Source organism: Grampus griseus, assembly GCF_964374135.1.
Source record: "Grampus griseus genome assembly, chromosome: 15".
Lineage (NCBI taxonomy): Eukaryota > Metazoa > Chordata > Mammalia > Artiodactyla > Delphinidae > Grampus > Grampus griseus.
In genome coordinates, this window is record NC_139009.1 from 75,250,324 (window position 1) to 75,272,264 (window position 21,941).

Genomic DNA, 21,941 nt, shown 5'->3' on the forward strand with positions numbered 1-21,941 from the left:
GTTCTTCTAGATCCTTGTTAAATGTTTCTTGTATTTTCTCCATTCTGTTTCCGAGATTTTGGATCATCTTTACTATCATTACTCTGAATCCTTTTTCAGGTAGGTTGCCTATTTCGTCTTCATTTATTTGGTCTCGTAGATTTTTACCCTGCTCCTTTGTCCGTAACGTATTTTTTTGTCGTTTCATATTTTTTTTTTGATGGGTGGTGCTGTATTCTTGTCTTACTGGTTGTTTGGCCTGGGACGTCCAGCACTGGCGTTTGCAGGCAGTTGGATAGAGCTGGGTCTTGGTGCTGAGATGAGGACCTCTGGGAGGCCTCACTCCAGTCGATATTCCCTGGGGTCTGAGGTTCTCTGTTAGTTCGGTGGTTTGGACTCGGAGCTCCCACCACAGGGCCCGACCTCCGGCCTGGGATCAAGATCCTGCAAGCATGTGGCAGGTGAAGTAGTGGTCCCTCAAAGACACGGACATCCAAATCCCTGGAACCGCCTGGCTGGTGTGCGGCGATGGGGACCGGAGCCGCTGGAGGGGCAGGGCGGTGGCCTGAGGAGCACAGGGCGGCCTGGTGTCTAAAGTTCTATTTTTAAAAGTAACAAACATAGAAAAATTCTGAAGGTTCTAAAACACCACCACAAATAACTACTGTTAACTTTTCAGTGCATTTTAGTGTTTACGTGGTCATAAAATATATTCAAGCATACCTACTTGGCGTGTTGTGTATACTGTTTTTTTCTTTTTAATAAATTTATTTATCTATTTATTTTTGGCTTCGTTGGGTCTTTGTTGCTGCGCGTGGGCTTTCTCTAGTTGCAGCGAGTGGGGGCTACTCTTTGTTGCGGCACGTGGGCTTCTCATTGCAGTGGCTTCTCTTGTTGCAGTGCATGGGCTCTAGGTGCATGGGCTTCAGTAGTTGTGGCCTGTGGTCTCTAGAGCGTGGGCTCAGTAGTTGCGGTGCATGGGCTTAGTTGCTCTGCGGCATGTGAGATCTTCCTGGACCAGGGCTCAAACCTGTGTCCTCTGCATTGGCAGGCGGATTCAAAAGCACTGCGCCACCAGGGAAGTCCCTATATACTGTTTTGAATTTTACTTTCTCCAGTGCATACTTTCCCAGTTCGTAATAGGAACCACTTGATCATGTTAACTTTTTTTGCACATACTTTTGAATAACTATGCAAGAACCAATAATAACAGTGTTGGAAAATTCATTTAACCAATTCCCTTGTTGGTGTTAAGATTATTATGTATTTTTTGCCACTAAAAATAATACAGAAATGATCATCAGCTTGTCCTCATCTCTGATTATTTATTTTGGAAATGTTATTGGAAGTGGCATTACTGGGTCAGAAGGTGTGTGTGTTTTAAGGCTTTGATACATAAGTTCTGCCAAATGGCCCTGGAGGAAGGTTGCACCTGCATCCATGCCCACTGGCAGGGTTTGAGCATTCCTGTCTCCCTGTACCTTTGCCAGCCAGTGTACCTTTAAAAAATCTTTTCTGCTTTTATAGGCAAAAACTTTCACTTTTATGTTGCGTTTTTTTTTTTTCTTTAAATTCTTCCATCCTGCGTGAAGAGAAAGGTAGCCTTTTTGATGTATAATGAGCAGTGTTGTTCTGGGTATAGATGAGCTTTTACATATCATACATTTTTCCAGAAATCTAGGTAGTTTCAGTCTCAACTAGTTCTAATCATAAACAGCAGTGTTGACTTTAATTTCTTCCTATTCTCCTCTCCTTTAGTTTTATCAAGATTAAAGGTTGCTGATGAACTGAATTAAATGCACGGGCATTTTAATGATCAATAATTATATCTGTGCTGATAACTTTCAGATTCAGGGTTATTTAATGAAGAGTTTATTTAAGAGTTTTTTAGATGGTAGTTTGTCCCATTCATTCCTGAGTAAATTGCAGAAGCACCATGATAATACGTGTGTGTAGCATTTAGAGCTGTGATAACTGTTAACAGAAGTCAGTGTATTAGAAACTCAAACAAACTCACTTCTCTGGTAAAAAGAATATCATGGTTGTAAAAGCAAAGCCTTTTTTTCCTGATGTTTAGAGTGAAGATCGACACTGTCATTAGTCTTATCAAATTTGTTTCTCATTAAATTCTGCAGATTAAATGGGAGGGGGTAGGGTCTCAGTGGTAAAGTTCAGTTGTCAAATCCTGTTTTCCATCTCCTCCCCATTTGAAATGGCTTCCAAATTTATTTTTTAGAACTATGACTAGCTCTAATTTGGGCTATCAATTAAAATCTTGCATCTGTCCTTTGGACTCCTAGAAATTTGCAAAAACATTTTGCAAACAAATGTTTGCAGAAACATTTGCATCTGTTATGCAACTCCCAGTGTCCTTCCAGTTCATTCTACACAGTTCTGGACAAATGCTTTTCCTAAAGCACAACTTTATGTGTATCTCGTGGACTCAAAAAAGTTTCGGCAGCTGCCCAATGACTAGCAAAGAAATCAAGGTCCCTGCATTTTTCTTGCAAGGCCAAGCTTAGTTCTTGTCTCTAACATGAAGTCTTCTTCCTATAAGGCCCACAGAACTCATAGTCAGCACTTCTTCCTCTGACTCCTGTATGACTCAATGACTGTTACGATACCGGTCATACCCTACTTCCCCGGGTGTTTTATGTCTACTTCTGTGTCTCCAGCTAGGTTGACATACAACGTTGTGTTTAAATAAGTCCAAAACTATTGCATAGCTTAGGAAAAACATGGCAGATGTCAAAGATGCTGAAAGAGAATGCTGAGAAAATATTCTGCTTTTTGCTCCACCTTCTTAGGTACCGAGGCTCATCCTAACACTGCCTCTTATTCCAGAAGCTTGCATGGTGATTTGTAGCTAGGATTCCTAAGGGTGTTGAATACCTCACGGATCTGTGTGGTCATGGCTTCAGTGTTGTAGGGTTGGCCTTCCCCTCCCGAGCATTATTCTTGAAGCCGTAGTTGTGTTCAGATTTGGTCAGATTATTTGTCACCTTCTGTTATCAGTTTACTTCTGTGGTGACTTGTGATTGTTCTTGCTATTAAGTTCCAAGTCAGGCAGGTTCAGTAGCTGTCCTTGGAAATGACCTGAGTAGATCTTGGTTCGAGTGGAAAGCACAACTCCCTCTCCCTGCCAACCCCCCGTGTCTTTTGGGGGAAAGCTTGGAAGTTTTAAAAATCTTTCTATTGATGTTGCCAACTAGCAAGGGGCTGCAGTTAGCCATGGAGATTATAGAAAACTGGGAAGGAAACGTTTGACTTAAATAACATTTCAAAAGTAACAGCAAGACGTAAGTCACTATTTCATGTATGTAACTGGGAAGGAAACGCTTGACTTAAATAACATTTCAAAAGTAACAAGACGTAAGTCACTATTTCATGTATGTAACATCCTTTCTTTATTTTTTCACTCCCTCTAGGTTACAGTTCAACAAACATGGTGTATTGCGGGTAGAAGGCTTCTTAACACCAAACAAGTATGACAGTGAAGCAATTGGCTTGTGGTTGCCTTTAACCAAAAATGTTGTTGGGACTGATTTGGACACAGCAAAGTATATCCTGGCCAACATTGGAGACCACTTCTGTCAAATGGTGATTTCTGAAAAGGAAGCTATGTCAACTATTGAGCCACACAGTAAGAGCATCTCTTAGGGGGTAGGATTTTTGAGTCCAGCTTGATTTTTGTTCCTAAATGACACCTAAGTCCTAATTGTATGGATTTCATTTTCACCCAGAAGTGTAGATGACTTTGGTATAATGAAGTTGCATTTTTCCTTTTGTAACAGATTCTGCCTGTTGATTTTATCAAAGTCAGTGATCTATCTGTGGGGTTTGTTTCAGGGCAATTACTAAACTTTTTGTTAAGAAAGGTAAAGGTGAGGTGGCGGTGGAATTTGCATAGCCTTACCAACAAGTGTGGACTCACCAAAAGGGGGTTATTTTAAGACAGAGGTTCTTAAGAAAACATTTCAAAGAAGATAATGGACAGGCTGTACCCTAGACCTACTGAATCAGGGTCTGAGGAGGCTGGGACCCAGGCATGAAAATGGGAACAAGCGCAGATGAAAATGATTCTGTTAGAGTCAAGGTTTTCAGGGAAAACTTGGAGGTTCCAGCCAGGTGTGCAGTAAACCACAGAGATCAGTGTGGATGACACATTAGAGCCAGACCTCCCTCATGACATCTCAAGGTACGGTGTCGAAGAGGACAGCACACCTCTTGTCTGTATGCCCTTAGAAGTGAGAGATCCAGCCAGAAACACCAAGGGGCATCTGTCTTTTTAAGTCTCACACTTTGTTCCATCATTTTATCTTTTCCAAACGGTGGCAAGTTAAAAGTGAAGCCTTTCCATCCCTCTGGTAGATGTCTTTTCAGACTTTGCATAGCCAAATATGTTTCAGTATAAGCACCCACACATCCTGAGCTTAGGAACTTTGGTCGTAGGCCCAGGAACGAACTGAAGCTAGCTTAAGCACAACAATAACTTACTGGATAAGTTTGAACACTGTTACATCTCAGAGTCCAAGGAATGGGAACTGACATTCCCAGGAGCGGGAATTCAGACCTAGGTGGGGTATGGGACTGTGAGCTCCACGGGCAGCCAGAGTCCTGCTAAAGTGGAGAGCAGCTTTGTAATCACTGTCCTGTTGGAGTAGTAGAGACTCTGATAAGTCAAGAATCGTATTAAAGTTGTTTTTCCTATAATCTATTTAGGACAAGTGATACTGGTTTTCCATTTTCAGTAGCGATACAAAAGTTTTCTTCTTGTATACTTTTAAGTAAGAGAAGATTTAAAGAAAAGTTCTTAAGTAACTGGTCTAGAGGTAGTATATGAATGACTGGGTTGCAAAAACAATCTTTTGGAATGTATTAGTAGCTTCCTGAATCGGAGGGGCTGTTTTAAGCTACTGATGTTTTTTCTTTGCTCAAGGTGAGTGGTCTGAAAAATGTGTCCTTAAAGATGTAATTGTGATTAATGTTTCCTCCTTGCCTATTTGATTGTCCTGTTCCTCTTTATTTCCTCTGTGACAAGCTGGTCAGCTGGAGAGAGGAACTCACTGTGAGTGATACTGAAAGATGCCACCACAAGGTGTCGCTAGAGAGGGGGTGGAGGGTACCCTCTGATCCTGAGATTAGGAAGCAGGTCTCAGCTTTTATACATTTATTCTGTCTTTTCAGTGACAAATTATCATTAAATAGGTGGCTAAGAGATCTAAGACTACTCTCTAATAAAAGTCTAATCCAAGTGACCAAGGTAAAGTTCATAAAATCTCATGTGTAAAATGCCTCAAGTTCTATGTATTGTGCACTGAGCTTTCACATTGTAATGAAACGGCAGAGGTTCACTCAGCAGTTGGATTAACTTAAAGCAAACTGAAGTTAGTCATTTCTTTTGTGGGCAGTCTGAAGAAAGAAGTAACCACTGACTGGATTAGGAAAAGATGTTCTCCGTAGAACACGAATGTGACAGTATTGATCCTGTCTTGTTCGAGAGAGAGACAGACAGAAAACAGTCTTCTGATCAGCAGACGTTGGGCTTTTCTGTGACGCAGGAAAATGTCCTCCCTTTGCTCTTACTCCTTGAAGCTTTCTAATGCCGTATGTGGCACTCCTCCACGGTCGGGGGGTGGGGTACGATTTCCTGCCCAGTCCTGGAAGGCCCCTCTCTCCAGTTTCCGGGGTTTGGCCACTGGAACAGAAGATGCTGCTTCATAGAATTCGTGATTGTGCCTGAGTCTGTTGGCGCTACTTGGTTAGTATGAGTCGGTCCTGGGTGCCTGCATCACTTCTGGCTCTAAAAATTGAGTTTCCGACACTGGCCTATGACGGAACCGACTTTGGACCATTGTGCCCCCCACTAGTTAATGCGCTGCTCCCACCAGGTTTCCCTCAGCGCCCTGGGGTTTTTCATGGGCAGTCTGAGTGGTTTCGGGGCATCTGTGAATAACCTGACACTCGACACTGAAGGTTGGGTTTGTGTATTTGAGTCAATTATTTTTCCTTTGGAGAAAGCATGGTCCGTGTTGCCTTTAGGGTCTCAGATGGTCTCATGACCCAAAATGTGAAGAACCACTGCTCCTTTATATTTGTGTCCGAACTCCAGCTTGTGTAACTAATGCTGCTTTTTTCACTGACTTACTCAGCAGGACTTACTATGCAGAGCTCCTTGGAGGGTGGGGTGGGGTGTGGGGATAGGGTACAGCCTGAGCAGGGATTCTGCTTGCACGGAGTTTAGTCTCCTACAGGGAAGTAAAACTGCACCTGACTGCGTACAGTGTGAAGAGGCCTGAGTCTGAAGTACAAATACAAGTTGATGGGAGTGCTGAAGGAATCCAGGAGGGCTTCATGGCGGTGGTGGGGGATTTGAGATGGGCTCTGGAGGCTGAACAGTTAATGGGAACTCCAGTGAGAGGGAGGAATGGCATCAGCTCCCCTCCCACTTCATGTTTTATTTCAGGAGCCCTCTCGTCCCCAAGACTAAGTGATTTATTGATTTTTGTAGGACAGGTTGCTTGGAAGCGAGCTGTCAAAGGTGTTCGAGAAATGTGTGATGTGTGTGACACCACCATCTTCAACCTGCACTGGGTGTGTCCTCGGTGTGGGTTTGGAGTGTGTGTGGATTGCTATCGGATGAAGAGGAAAAATTGCCAACAGGGTGAGAACTGACTTGACTCTTCTCCAAGCCCCTTATACTCTTAAATTAAGCCTTTCATTGATTTGTGGTTGATGGATTTCTGAAACTTTTGGGACCAGCGTCCATAAAGAGCAATTACTACAAAGCAGTTATTTGCAGGCGCTGCCTACAAGACTTTCTCATGGCTGAGATGTGTGAAGAGCCAGATACATGAACCAGAGAACCTCATGCCTACGCAGATCATTCCTGGAAAAGGTATTTTGTGTGGTGCAATGCTTTTCCTTTCCCTGTGTTTTGGGTATCATAGGGGCTGGTAGTTCGGTTTTACTTTGTGTAGTACGATCACTTGCTGACTTTATTTTAGTATGTACCATAAATTGTCGAGAAATGTATTAAATAATGTCCCCAAACTTTCTGGTAAAGGCCTCGTAAATAGTTTTGTAAAAGGAAAGAAAATGGCACATTTGGGGCAAGGCATACTTAGGACGTAAAGGGGGGAGTTGTAAGCACCCTAAAAAAAAAATGCTGCTAAAAAAAAGTTATCCTGTTAGAAATATAAGCTTTTGTTTTGTAACGTTGAGGTTGAAAGTACCTAATATCCTTGTTCAGATGTTTGCCTGTGCCCTTTTTTTTAGCCCTCTATGATGTTGGAGACATTGTTCATTCTGTAAGAGCAAAATGGGGAATAAAGGCAAATTGTCCCTGTTCAAACAGGCAGTTCAAACTCTTTTCAAAGCCAGCCCCAAAGGAAGACATAAAACAGGTATTACTGTTTATGCTAGATTCACCATCCTGTGCTTGTTGTCTGTCTGTTTTCAAATAACCCAAGGATTCCTGTAGTGTATTTGAAAGGAACATGGGGAGAGCTGTCAGTGGAAAGAGATAGTTCGTGGTTCACGTGATACTTTATAGACCCATTCTCAAGTTTCACATTATTTTTGTGGGCCTCGTTTGTAGCCTCTTTGAGTAGGCTTTTAATTTTGTTCCTTGAAAAAGCAAAAACCTTTTCTATTATAGTCTACCTAATAAGTTGCTGTCAAATTTGTATAGATTTTTTAACTTCTCATGTTTTACATAGTAAAAATTACTCAGATAAGCTTTACAAATTTTTTAATTACTATGTTTTACCCATAATATATATGAAGAATTGAAGGAAATAATCCTGAAACAAACCTTTACGTAGCTCTCACTCCACATAAAAAATGTACATGTCCTTGGTGCTCACATGCCTCTTCCTGGTGACATTCCCTTAACCTTCACCATCCCATCTACCCCCCAACTGTCTCCCTTTTTCTTCCTCACCCCAGTAATCATTATCCCACATTGCTTTTAGTAATCAGAAATTATTTTACATCTTCATAAAGCTGTGGTGTTGCAGGCGGCATAGGTAGAAGAGTTTTGATCTTTGTAGTCAGGACTGAATTTGAATTCCTTCTCTGCCACTTTCCAGTTGTATAACTTTGGCTCAAATGAACTGATGTGTATATGCTTCAGCTTCCTCATCAGTAACAGAGGAATAGTAAACAGTGCTGGTAATTGGGCATCACAGAATTATATCACATGTAGAGTGAGGGCCTGGACCACAACAGGAATTTGACTCTCCCTTTTCCTTCTTATGTATGTATAGACGCACTAGCTGAGTTGTCAAGGCAGTTTTTTAAGTAATAGAAAAATAAGTGGTGTGATCTGTCTGTCCAGTTTTTGTTGTTCAGTTTATGTTTTGAATTCTTTTTAGGGCTGTTCATCAATTTTTTTTTTTTGCGGTACGCGGGCCTCTCACTGTTGTGGCCTCTCCTGCTGCGGAGCACAGGCTCCGGATGCGCAGGCTCAGCGGCCATGGCTCACGGGCCCAGCCGCTCCGCGGCATGTGGGATCCTCCCGGACCGGGGCATGAACCCGTGTCCCCTGCATCGGCAGGCGGACTCTCAACCACTGCGCCAGCAGGGAAGCCCACGTTCATCAATTTTGAAAGCCTACTACACTATGCTAAATCAAAAGAGCATTTTCTTTTTTCTGCATCCCATTTCCTTCTGAATTCACAGCTGTATTTCCTACCTTGCCTCATTTATTCGTTCACTCACTCAGCCACTGGGTTTTGGGTGCCTATTCATGATACAGGGGGGAGTTCACAGGGGAGATGGGCACAAACTGGGCGTTCCAAAGCAAGATGGTGAACGGAGTGATAGGGACATGAACAAGCATGAGATGGGGATACGAGGGTGGGGGTGGATATCTTGCTGTATTTACATTCTTCACTTGCATCTTATATTTTTACTAGTAATACTTAAAAGCTAAAAGATTAAAATCTCTCCTACATAGTTCTGCTCTGTTGTTGAGAGATTGCTGCAGTGGTGGTGATGTCCAGGGCTATTAGGTGGTTTTGTTTTGGATATTTCTCTCTTACTGGTGAGCAGTTAGGGGAGAAGGTAAGAAAAGGGAAACGTAATTTTTCAGCTTGTGCAAGATTCTCCTTCTGCACTCACCACAGACTTCCTTGGTTGGAGAAAAATCGACTCTTGGTGCCGGGCTCCAGCAGAGCCCCTCGGTGTTGGAGCCCGTGGCTGTAGGTGGGGAGGCTGCGTCCAAGCCGGCCAGCAGCGTGAAGCCTGCCTGTCCAGCCAGCACATCTCCTTTGAACTGGCTGGCAGACCTGACCAGCGGCAATGTCAACAAGGAAAACAAGGGTGAGTGTTTCCTGCCTCCCTGAGAACTTTCGTCTGTTCCCAGAGGGTCCTGGCAGCCTTAGTTACGGTGAGAACAGAGCGGTTAGAAGTAGTGTGGAGTGGAAAGTGGTTCCCTGTAGTCGCCCTGACACCTGACACACATGCAGCGCCAGAGAGAGAACTTCTGCTTACGATAGAACTCTAGGTAAGGTTGAGATTGTGTCTGGCAAGAATGGAGTGGGCTGAGACGTGTGTGTTTTAATAGTGGTTTTTGCCTTTCTGCCTTTAACCCTGTGTGTATTTCCTATTTTGTCTAAGTTGCAACATCCTGGCTTCAGCTTTGTATTTTTCATCTGTGCTGTTGTCTCAGGATGCTTGATGACAGTATAAAGAACATGGGTTTGGAATCAGGTAGTTAGATTAGGATTTTGGTGATTCTGCTTTCTGGCTGTGTTAAAGAAAGGAAAATTGCAGATCAGTTTCTTTCATGCAAAGATCCTAAACAACATCTCAGTGAATAGAATTTAGCACTATAAATAAAAGAATCATACAGCGTGACCAAGCAGAGCTTCAGAAATGCAGCTGTAGTTTTAACATTAAAAAAGCGGGGAAAAGTCATGTGAAGAGATGCAGAAAAAGTAAAATTCAAAGCCTATTTATAATTTTTTTTAAAAAAACCTTAGGAATAGAAGGGAACGTCCTTAATCTAATGAGTTTCTACAATAAAACTAACAACAAACATCCTAAATTATGATTGAAGTTTTTCATTCGTTGAGTAATTTTTAAGTTTCCCTCTGTGTTCAGGCATGACACAAGGATTCCTGCTTTCACTCCTTTATTAAACATTGTATTGGAAGTTTTAGCCATTTAAGTCAGTAAGGTAAACAAACAAAGAGATGTTAGGATTGGAGAGAAAGGGATAGAACTGTTGGTACTTTTAAGCAATCTAATTATACATGGGAAAAGTCTTAAGAGAATCTGTATTTGTAAACATATCTATCAGGGTTGACAGTTACAATGTTAATTTACAAAAATCAATTGTATTTTGTATACCAGGAACAAACAAACAAAAAATGCAGTTTACCATAGGATCACCTTGGATATTATTGGATATTTATTTTTTTAACAGCAGTTGGAAGTCCATGTCTATATCAGTAATGTCATTTATCCTCTTAAGTTTTCTGGGTTCTAGTAAATGAAAACCAAGTTCCAGAGTAATTCTGTCTGTAGAAGGCTCGTAAGGGATTTGCCTTTTCAGAATGCTTTTCCATCTGGATGTTTTTGATTTGTTCTTAGAAAAACAACCAACGATGCCAATTTTAAAGAATGAAATCAAATGCCTTCCACCCCTACCCCCCTTGAGCAAATCCAACACAGTCCTCCACACCTTTAACAGCACAATTCTGACACCTGTAAGCAACAACAATTCTGGTTTCCTCCGAAATCTCTTGAATTCCTCTGCAGGAAAGGTACGCATTTATTTTATTGTTTATTACTCCACCTCGTAAAGATGAATTGGAGTTAGAGCAAGGAGAAAGTGAAATAGAAAGCAGGACGAGTCCCATGCTCTCCTTCGTGGGTACAGAGGCTGTGTCACTGGCACATGGGCTTCACATGGTTAGAATTCTGGGCGGGTCATTTTCACCTGTCAACACTTTTTCCTGTACCCACTTCCGAGAGCTGTGATGTCAGGCAGAGGAAGAGGACTTACCTTTTTGAGGGTAAGATTCTCTCGTGGCTTAGCTTCTTTCCTGGATATGTAATGTATGCTCATCCTACCGTAATAGGAATGGGTTTTTTTTTTTTGCGGTACCGGGCCTCTCACTGTTGTGGCCTCTCCCGTTGCGGAGCACAGGCTCCGGACGCTCACGGGCCCAGCCGCTTCGCGGCATGTGGGATCTTCCCAGACTGGGGCACGAACCCACGTCCCCTGCATTGGCAGGCAGACTCTCAACCACTGCGCCACCAGGGAAGCCCAGGAATGGGTTTTTCGATGGTAGGAAATGACATATTTAAGACTCGTGTTTTTTTTTTTCAAATTCAGACAGAAAATGGACTCAAGAATACACCAAAAATCCTTGATGACATCTTCGCCTCTTTGGTGCAAAATAAGACCTGCTCCGATTTATCTAAGCGGCCGCAAGGACTGACCATCAAGCCCAGCATCCTGGGCTTCGACACTCCTCACTACTGGCTGTGCGACAGTCGCCTGCTGTGCCTGCAGGATCCCAACAACAAGAGCAACTGGAACGTGTTCAGGGAGTGCTGGAAGCAGGGGCAGGTAAGCGGGGCCTCTGCTTTCCAACCCACTTCACATCCCCGTCTCGGTGCCTTTGGTAGACTCCTGACAACCCCCCCCCCCCGCCCCCTTCCTGGATTATGAATGGCATATACTTTATCTCTTCTTATTGTTTACTGTGGATACAGTTAGAGCAGAGGGTGGCTGTGAGTCACAGACATGTCTTCTGTGTTCTCTGATGAGGTTCTGATTGCTTCCAGTCAGTCATCCCTGGATTTTTGATGAGAGCATTCTGGGCTCTTGGTGATTCTTGTGTGATCAACTTCAGTAGGAGAAGTGGGAATATGACTACGGCTGGTGGGGTTTGGGGGATTACACAAAATAGGATAAAAATCAGGCATCCCTCTTCCATGAATTAGAACCTTGTGCTGAAGACAACCTTAGGTGGCCCTGAGCCATGTGGTGTCAACCTGGAACTGGTGTGTAGTCTCCCAGGGGAAGGAGCCTGCTTTTTAAAGGGCAGTGATGTTCAGTCTTAAGGTCTGGTTGATAGTTCAGGAGACGTGTGGCTTCGCAGACCTGCTCCTCTGCCTTCTTGTTTTCGTTTATGTTTTCTGGATCTTTGTCTTCTCTTCTGGGCCAAATGGAGTCCTCACTAAAGGAACACTTTGCTCTTGGACAAGGTCAGGACTTGGGGAATTGCCAAATAGAAAAATGTATGTATTTAACCAAAAAAAAATTATTGTTTTCAGTCCTGTGTTCTAACGAGATTTGCTCACGATGACAATGACAGACCGAATACAGTCCACCAGCATGTTCTGTTTAGATTAGATAATGTTTTTTAAAAGTTGAACTTGTTGCCAGTATTTCAGTCAGGCTCTTTCACATAAAGATCAGGATTTGTGGCTTGTCTTGGATAACCAAAGACGTGGCAATCCAGGGCCATATCCCTGCCTGCTAGCAATAAGCTGCAGGCCAGAGGCAGCATCCTCTTTGGACCGGGCGCTCTCGCTGCCTTTGTCTCTGCTTCACACCCCCTGCCCAGCCCTGGGCCTTGGCATTGGTATTCTGTGAGTAGTGGGATCTGAGTTGGAAGGTGTGATCCTTGCTCTTAGAAGCTCACTAGTGTAGTTTGAGGGGTGTGTGTAGCAGGTGACTCAGGGGACTAAGCTTTCACTTTGGGATCTGAGACTGGGGACCAGCCACAGAGAAACACGTCAGCAGCTGTTTGAGAAAGGGCTGCCTCGGGTGAAGGGACGGAGCTGGGGGAGTTCAAACTAAAGTCTTCGTTCTCTCCTCTTAGCCAGTGATGGTGTCAGGAGTGCATCATAAACTGAACACTGAACTTTGGAAACCAGAATCCTTCAGGAAAGAGTTTGGAAATCAGGAAGTTGACCTCGTTAATTGCAGAACCAATGAAATCATCACAGGAGCCACAGTAGGAGACTTCTGGGATGGATTTGAAGATGTTCCGAGTATGTATTAAAGACCTTTTAAGGGGGTTGAGGATGTGAAAGGAGGGGGCACGGGAGTAGCAGCAGTCTGTGGCCCTCCAGCGGCAGCGACAGCATTTTCTGTGACTCTGGAGTTTAAAATCAGTGTCTTATCTCCTCTTCCCCTTTCTTTTTACAAAGTTTATGCTTTTGAACTGAGGCAGATTGCTTTGTAGTTCCTTAGAGAGTGAGGTTTTAGTCACCTCTTCTTCAGGTGGCTCCAGGTCTGTCCTGTGACAGAAATGTGCCCAAGGGGAGGGGAGCACAGGGCCAGGGCTTGTGACTCAAAGCTCGTGGTTTTATATAGCCTCTTCATTATGTTTAACAAGATAAGTAGAGCTGAAAGTACCAGAGAACGTGAATCCGTTGAACGCACGTTATCCTGGTCACTGCCTGCTTCACCTGGGCGTGGGGTCACTGCCTGCTTCACCTGGGCGAGGGGTCACTGCCTGCTTCACCTGGGCGAGGGGTCACTGCCTGCTTCACCTGGGCGAGGGGCATGGTGGTGGCAAGGAGGCTTGAGTGTCTGGTGCCGAGCTTGGGCCCTTTCCGTGCATTGGCCAGTCAGTAAACTGTTTGCAAGAACCCCTTCGTCAGCACAGGCACCTGGCCTCATGCTCCCACCCGCACTGGAGGGCTTGGCCAGTTCATTCTTATTAGACTCAGTAATTCAACTTTGCTCATTTATCATTCTCATTCTTTCACGACATATTTTTACCTTGTAATCTCCTGCTTCCTTATTTCCCATTACCCACGTTTGCAGGTTATGGCCCGCACTTTCAACGAACTTTAGAACAAAGGTTTAGCTAACTCTAAGTAGGGCATGATGGGGGTTTCCACACGTAGAGGTTAAGGTTGGGTTTCAGACGTAAGGTGTTTCCCTGGGGATCAACGTCTGAGATGGGGGAGGAAGCAGGACCGGGCTGGCAGAGGGGCGGGCTGCGGCGGAGGCCAGCGGAGCCTCAGCCAGCCTGGCAGGGAGCTCTGTAGCAGGCATCGCCTCTCATTGTCTCAGACTGGGCTGAAGTGGGGAAAGTCAGGGCCTTCATCCCCTCACCTCCCTCGGCCTCCAGGTGGTGGTGCCCCACGGAGGGCATGACCTGGCAGGACAGCTCTCTGCAGCTGACGCAGACCCCAAAGCCGTGTCTGGGCAGCCGGTCCTTTGAAAGGGGATCGAGGGCCACACGTACTACAGTGTGCTCTCCAGTTAGGCCTGGGTTCAAATCCTGACTCTTGATATGTACTTGCTGTGTACGTGAGCTTGGTAATTGCATCTTTCTGGGGCTCACACTTCCTCATGCCTGCAAATGGTTACAGCAGCCCAGAGTCCACCGCAGCCTGCCTTTTCCATACTGATGATTCTGCTGCCCAGATCCCCTGGTACACCACCCATGCTGAGACGCCACTGGTGTCCTGAACATACACTGTACCCGTATTTTCCTCTGTTTCTTGTCTCCTGGAGTGTGCACCTGTTCAAACTAGGTTATGGGACTCGGATGACTACAGGACGCTATACAAATGTTAGTCCTCATGAATATAAGGTTTGAAACTGGGTTCCAGTTTCAGTTCTGCTGTTTAATTTCAATAGCTGGATGGCCTCAGGCATATGTCAATTTCCTCATCCAAAAGCAGAAATATTAAATAGTGCCAGATCTCACTGGGATGTTGGATTTAGTTATAAGGACTAAATGGTTAAAACACTTGAGCAGAGACTGGAACACAGCAAGAAGTGAAATGATAGTTATCATTGCTGTTACTCATAATTGTCAACGTATTTTTTTCAATTAGAGCTCCTTGGTTCTTGGTTCCTTCACATCACCTGCAGTGGGTAACTGTGCTATTACAAAAAACAGTTCTGACTAAACCCTGTACGTGTCACCTAGAAGATGGGGAGGCGGGGGAGAGTGGGCCCTATTAGCCCTAGTTGTCCCTGGACAGAACATCAGGTAGCTTCAGTCTCTCTGAGCAAAGTAAGTCATTTCTATTTCATGCTGGCCTCAGAAAACTGGGTTTTCTAAAATCTGTGGCCCTTTGATTGTTAAATTGCTGTTCGTTAGTTGGGGGGCTGCTCACTTCTTCTAGAACACTGTATAGGAGGAGATTGGATCTGTCAAAACACCGCCTATGTGGAATAGACAAAAGGGAGTGGCCGAAATCCCAAGGAGGAGCAGCTGGATAAGCATTTAGAAAAGACAGGGCTGCCACACAGACTCGGTGCTCTCCAGCTTGCTACCCCTTGCTGCTTCCTGGGTATGAATGGACTTCTCGGCACTGTAGAAATAAAATAATGGGCCATTTGCAGGAGGGGAATATTGAAGAATAATATTTGTATATCAGATGTATCAGGTTATGAAGATCTTGCAGAGATAAGTTTTATTTGCATTGTTAAGGCTTAAAGTGCTCATTTGCCGTCCATTTTGGTCTGTTTCCGAGTTATGAACAGTAGCAGTTCAGTAATTCCGGTTACCTTGCAGACCGCTTGAAAAATGAAAAAGAGCCAATGGTGCTGAAACTTAAGGACTGGCCACCAGGAGAAGATTTTAGAGATATGATGCCCTCCAGGTACGATTATGGGGAGGGGAGAGATGATCCTGTCCTTGACTTGGTAGGATAAACTTTTTTTGAGGTGGTAAGATGAAGTTACTGACTTTTAAATCTGGTTCACTAGTGAAAACTCCACGCATTTCCACTGTAGTGCTCCGCCAGAGAAGAGGCCGACTCAGACGTGCACACACTGATGTGGAGGCAGGAGTGAGATCAGACGTGCTAGGGTTGGGTATAATACAGTGATATCGTTGCTTTAGACAAGACAGCAGAATTGCTAGATCCATTTTCCTGAATTGAGCTTGAACCTTGCAGAGAATCCTCAGAACTAATGAATAATATATCCCTTAGTGTCACTACTTATCGTCAGGAATTTGTTGCTCAGATTTTTGTCTGCAGTATTCGAGATCTTTTTTTTTTTTTTTTTTTTTTGCGGTACGCGGGCCTCTCACTGTTGTGGCCTCTCCCGTTGCGGAGCACAGGCTCTGGACGCACAGGCTCAGCGGCCATGGCTCACGGGCCCAGCCGCTCCGCGGCATGTGGGATCTTCCCGGACCGGGGCACGAACCCGCGTCCCCTGCATCGGCAGGCGGACTCTCAACCACTGCGCCACCAGGGAAGCCCTCGAGATCATTTTGATATATATGTGTGATGTAGGAGAGAAAGATGTCTTTGTTCATAAGCACTATAATTCTAATCTTAAATATTGGTTTTTTTTAATTTATTTTTTATTGAAGTATAGTTGAATTACAGTGTTGTGTTAATTACTGCCGTACAGCAAAGTGAATCAGTTATACATATCTATACACTCCATTTTTATATTCTTTTCCATTATGGTTTATCACAGGATATCGAATATAGTTCCCTGTGCTCTACAGTAGGACCTTGTTGTTTATCCATCCTATATATACCAGTTTGCATTTGCTAATCCCAAACTCCCACTCCTACACTTTCCCAACCCCCTCCCCCTTGGCAACCACCAGTCTATTCTCTGTGTCCCTGATTCTGTTTCTGTTTCATAGATAGGTTCATTTGTATCATAGTTTAGAATCCACATATAAGTGATGTCATATGCTAATCTTAAATGTTGTTAATGATAGCTATCTCCATCTTCACGAGCACAGATATTTTCGTTGTTCCTTTTGGTGTAGAAGGAACAAATCAAATCCCACGATATATTAGAAACACAAGCTTATTTTGCAAATTCATGGTTCTCTCGTCCTAGGTTTGATGATCTGATGGCCAACATTCCACTGCCTGAGTACACAAGGAGAGATGGCAAACTGAACTTGGCCTCGAGGCTGCCAAACTACTTTGTTAGGCCAGATCTGGGTCCCAAGATGTATAATGCTTATGGTAAGGAGGAAATGGCTCACTTGAAAAAATTATTACAGAAGTAAGGCAAGTCAGAATGTTTGGAACATTGATTTTTGGGGAGGGAGAGATGGAAAACGTCTATAACCCTAACTCTTAACACAGCAGTAGTCTTCATGTTTGCATATTTCCTTTCATTCCTTGGCCACGTGCATGTATATTTCCGTTTCATAGTTGCAGCTGTAGGGCACATGCCATTTAAAAAGCTTCTCCTACACCTAATATTATACAGTAAAACCTTTACATGTTGCTTAATGGTTTTTAGTGTGATCGTTTTTAACGGTTGCATGGTACACAGTTGAATGAATGTAATTTTATTAATTGTTTTAATGTTGCCGGACGTTTAGGTCAGTCTGCTAGCATTCCAGCTGTTTCAGCATCTGCTACTCTTAAATTCAATGTTCTGTGTTGGTGGGTAGTAGTTAGCTACTTAAGCTAGTACTGAAAACACGCTTGGAATTTTATTTCTCCGATTTATTTCCTTCCTCCCATAATGATCCCAACTCCAGTCTCTCAGACTTGAGGGTGGCAGGCCAGAGTCTTCTGGCAGCTTTGCCACGTTCTCCAGATGCTGTTGGGAGAGGGAGGGCTTGGACCTCAGCCCCCCACTTCTTCTGTTCCGGTGGGGTCGCCCGGGGAAGCGCCTGGAGTGAGCTCAGGGGACGTTCCAAGAGGGGAGTTTACCTTGGGAAGTTGCCACAGCCTAGATGCCCAGATGTTCCCTTCCCCCGAGCCCTTCAGAGAAGCTGGATGGCTGGGACTTCAGGGCATATTCTGTTCACAGGGAAGATTTGCAATGAATTTACGTAAATGGAAGCATTTTTCCGCTAAAGCAAATGGTGTAGTGTTGCAGAGTGATTATCCATGCCTCACAGAAATGATGCAGCTTTACAGGGTAGAAGTGGTTATTTGAGAAGTTCTCAAAATAAATAGTCGGCTTGGTTTAAATGGCTTGACAGCAACTCTTTTCCTCCTAGATACCAACAGATAGAGGGCAGTGTTACTCTATAATAGCTTTTCCTATCAAAATTGTTCCCGTTCAGAGTAAGCAGTTAGGGATTGAAAATAAAGAAAACGTGTTCATTTTCAAACACCTCACACCTTATCATAAACATCATTAGAGAGCGGTCATTTTTCAGAAGTTGGGTGACGGAGCTGTGACTCCTCTACAGACGACGTAGAGTGAAAGGCTCTTTGGAAAGACCACACAGTCACCCTCTCTCCAGCTCCAGCACCAGCACTACACATGGGGACCAGGACTTCAGGACAATAGAGGGGACGGTGACCTGATCAGGATATCCAAGGGGCATCTAGTGGCAGGTCTGGGAGGAGGACTTATGTCTCCTATCTAGGCTTGACCCAGCCTCCAACCCCAGTGCTCTGTCACCCAGCAGCCCCTACGGTGTCAGCTTGTGTTCTTTTCATAAAAGTCCATGGTGTGTTTTGTTTCAGGATTTTCTATTTTCTGGGAATCCTTTCCCTGGGACCGTTGTTTTTGGTTCCATCTGAGTTCAGGCTCTCTCAGTTTAGAGCCTGGTTTTATCAGTGTGCCGTCACCCGTAGCTGGGATTGGCTGGACTTGGGGCTGACGGCTGGGTAGGTGTCATTTCCTTCCTCTTCTGCGGAACACTTTTTACTCAGTTTGGCAACAGCCAAACCAGCAAGCGGCTTCTGACGAGGCTCTGAGACTTGCTCACCGTTCGTCCCTCCTCCCAGCTCCGTCTCCTTCCTCCTGCCCCGTGTTAGCCAACACCCTGACGTTTGTGTTTATCATTTCCTTACATTTATAGCTTTACCGTATGTTCGTGTTCCTGCAGAATATTCTTTAGTGTTTAACCTGCCTTTGCGCTTTATATAAATGCAATCAGACTGGGTGTTCCTCCGTGCCGTCGTGAATAACTGTTCATTTCATTCGTTTGCCTTCTCTCGTGTTAATTGTTTTTTTCTCTTCTCAGATTTTACTTGTTTATTTTGTACTATAGAAAATTTTCCAAATGCACTGAAAACGTGAGAGTCCAGGACAGTGACTTCCCATATACTCATCCCCCAGTTACAACAGCTCTCAGGTTCTTTTTCCATAATTGTTTCCTTATTTCCTCCCTTTATATTTTTCCTTTACTATTTTAAAGGAAATCTCATATATCCTATGATTTTTGTCCAATATCTGTTGCTTTACCTCCTCCTAGGGCTGATATTTCAGCAAACTGGAAAGAAAGGAAAGTGCAGCAGAGCCCTAGGGCCATGGTCCGCGGTTGAAATGATAAGGTCCCCTCTCCTGTGTATAGCTGCTCCTAAACCACAGACCCCTGCAAGCCAGAGAGAAGTTCCTTGGCCTCCGAATGAGACAGGGCTGCTTCAGGGCCTGGCAGGTTAGAAAACAGCCTCGGCTTGCCCACCCGAGCTATGCTTGGCTCTGCTGCCCATTCAAGAAGCAGTGACTGCATGTCAGGACGTGCGTCCAAGGTAACCGCAGGGCTTGGCGAGCCTCAGGGTGAATGCTGAACAAATGAGCCTTCTCCTGGGGTGAGAGGTTAGCGTCTCGGATTATGAGTACCAGCGCGGACCTCGTGCTCAGGCTCACCTCTTCCGCAGTTGAGGGATCCAAGGAACACGTGGGCAGCGTTCCTTCTTGCACTGAGTACATAGTCATTTGAGGTCCCAGCTTTACCCGTTTCTGAGGGGGGTTTCTGTTAGACTCCCCATCTTACGTCTTACCCCAGAGTCCTTCTAGTCTGTGTCAACCAAAGCTTGAGCTCCCCTGCTTGAGCAAACATCCTTCTGGCAAATCCAGCCTCAGCAGAGTCCACTGTACGTTCCCGAGCCCTGCTTTCTAGGTTTGGCTTTCTTTTCTTGCCAGCATATTGACTCATTAAAAAAATATGTTTCGAAATAATTTCATCAAGCATTTTTAGTTGTTCTCAGCAGGAGGAAACCTATTTTGCCTATCACCAGAAACAAGTGCTAGTGTTAGGAGTTGGTTTTTTATTCTTACAAATAAACATTTAATAAGAACTTCTTTCCCCAAAGTTGAAAGGATAAAATAACTTAATGTTAAATATTGTTCCATTACTTTTATATGATCAGAAAGGTAGCTTTTAAGTTTTGTGACCACGTATTCCAGGGAGTGGGAAAGACTCAGGCAGTCTTTGCTGTCTCGGTAAATTTAAGGCATTTTCTGTTTGCAGGATTAATTACTCCAGAAGATCGGAAATATGGGACGACAAATCTTCACTTAGATGTATCTGATGCGGCTAATGTCATGGTCTATGTGGGAATTCCCAAAGGACAGTGTGACCAAGAAGAAGGTAGGGTGCTGAGCATAAAAGTGGGGCTTATTCTCTGAGCTGGGACGTTGTGGTCTGATGTTTGCTCTCTCTTGCTCCAGAAGTCCTTAAGACCATCCAAGACGGAGATTCTGATGAACTCACAATAAAGCGATTTATTGAAGGAAAAGAGAAGCCAGGAGCCCTCTGGCACATATATGCTGCTAAGGACACAGAGAAGATACGAGAATTTCTTAAAAAGGTGTGCTCCTTACCCTATGGCATGTGAAGAGAGAGAGGCAGAATAGCAGTGTTATACTACATGTCGAGACCTGACTGGGTTACTGGAGAATAATCGCAGCTTCGAAAGTTAGATCTGTGCATCTCAGATTGGATAGGCTGAAGCTGGTTGCTAAGGAACAACGATTTCTAGATGATTAGGCTCACACCTCTGAAAAGAGGGAAACTTATCTTTTTTCTTATGTCTGTGTGTTATGTCATAGTGCATTTGGAAGTTTTTGTGCTCTCCCTTCAGGGTAGTTCCTCTGATGATCACGTAGTGTCTATTTGTTTTTATTGCCTTAAAAATCTAAGCACTTCAGAAGTCCATGTATCATTTCTCTGCTCTTGATAGCTGTGCTTCAAGTGAGTTACTGAGGTCCCTGCTGGTTTTATCCACCCTCATTTAGTAGTAGGTCAGGAAGACCTCACACCCTACTGTGGCCATTAGCTTATGCGGGAAAGGGATATAGGGACTTTGAAGATTCCAGGTTTCCAGTAGTTAGCAGGTTGTTCAGCAAGGGTTCTGTGTGGAAGTTCTAGGCAGCTGGAAAGATGGGCATATTCAGTTTTTAACCTGTTCGCCACTGAGGCTGCCAGTTGCGGCCCAGATATCTGTGGCTGGTATTCTTCAGTTGTTCACGAGGAGTGGATAGGAACGCTCCTAGCCTGCTGCCTGGTGCCAGGTTAGACCCTTAACCAGCATTTGCTTCAATCAAGATGTTTCTCGCTAAGGATAATTTGACTCTTCCAGAAAACCTGCCGGTCGCCATACTGTCCCTTTGATAGTGTCACCCTGAGTCTGTGCTGCCAGATACTGGGTCTAGAGTAAACGAGTTTAACCTACAGCCAACTGTGGGACTGTTTCATAACTCACATTGTTAAGTGAATACAGATGTTTAAGAACTGCAGTCTAGCAAGTCTATTTCTAAGGAGCTTAAGTCTACTGACATTCAAAAGCCTAGGCCAAGATACTGTCCTAACAGTGTTTACAAAAATATGCAGACTGCCACTCACGGTTCACAGGAAGTGACAGAAGGGAACCCGCATTTTCCTTCAGTTTCCCCTTGGGTCATTCAGTTAATGTCTTTGAGTGCTATTTTCTCTTTCTGCCAACAGGGACACGTGTTAAAGAAGGCCTGACATTTACTGACTGACTGCCCACACTGTCCAGGGGGCAAAATGCCCTCATGGAGACCCAGCGTGTCACTCAGTTTCATAATACTCGGAATGTGTTCTAGGTATCAGAAGAGCAAGGTCAAGAAAACCCCGCAGACCACGATCCCATTCATGATCAGAGCTGGTATTTAGACCGATCACTAAGGAAGCGTCTTCATCAGGAGTATGGAGTCCAGGGCTGGGCCATCGTGCAGTTTCTTGGAGATGTGGTATTTATCCCAGCAGGAGCTCCGCATCAGGCAAGAGCCATTACTTTAGTCTTCATTCTCCTTACGCTGTAAACTT

The 21,941-nt window shown here is 44.3% G+C and overlaps 1 protein-coding gene across 2 annotated transcripts in view; it reads left to right on the forward strand.

Annotated features, from left to right (window-relative positions):
- Nucleotides 1–21,941, forward strand: part of KDM3A (lysine demethylase 3A) — a 65,564-nt gene that overhangs the window by 39,604 nt on the left and 4,019 nt on the right. Inside the window, exons 12-24 of one of the 2 annotated variants that reach the window (XM_082671850.1) lie at nt 3,408–3,622; nt 6,491–6,643; nt 6,782–6,877; nt 7,258–7,385; nt 9,111–9,306; nt 10,582–10,754; nt 11,330–11,566; nt 12,828–12,999; nt 15,492–15,579; nt 16,787–16,917; nt 20,121–20,240; nt 20,321–20,460; nt 21,719–21,895. In XM_082671850.1, the coding sequence (XP_082527976.1) occupies nt 3,408–3,622; nt 6,491–6,643; nt 6,782–6,877; nt 7,258–7,385; nt 9,111–9,306; nt 10,582–10,754; nt 11,330–11,566; nt 12,828–12,999; nt 15,492–15,579; nt 16,787–16,917; nt 20,121–20,240; nt 20,321–20,460; nt 21,719–21,895 (2,026 nt within the window). Of the gene's footprint in view, nt 1–3,407; nt 3,623–6,490; nt 6,644–6,781; nt 6,878–7,257; nt 7,386–9,110; nt 9,307–10,581; nt 10,755–11,329; nt 11,567–12,827; nt 13,000–15,491; nt 15,580–16,786; nt 16,918–18,917; nt 19,002–20,120; nt 20,241–20,320; nt 20,461–21,718; nt 21,896–21,941 lie in introns of those variants that run through there. The other variant, XR_014297776.1, reaches the window with a different exon arrangement.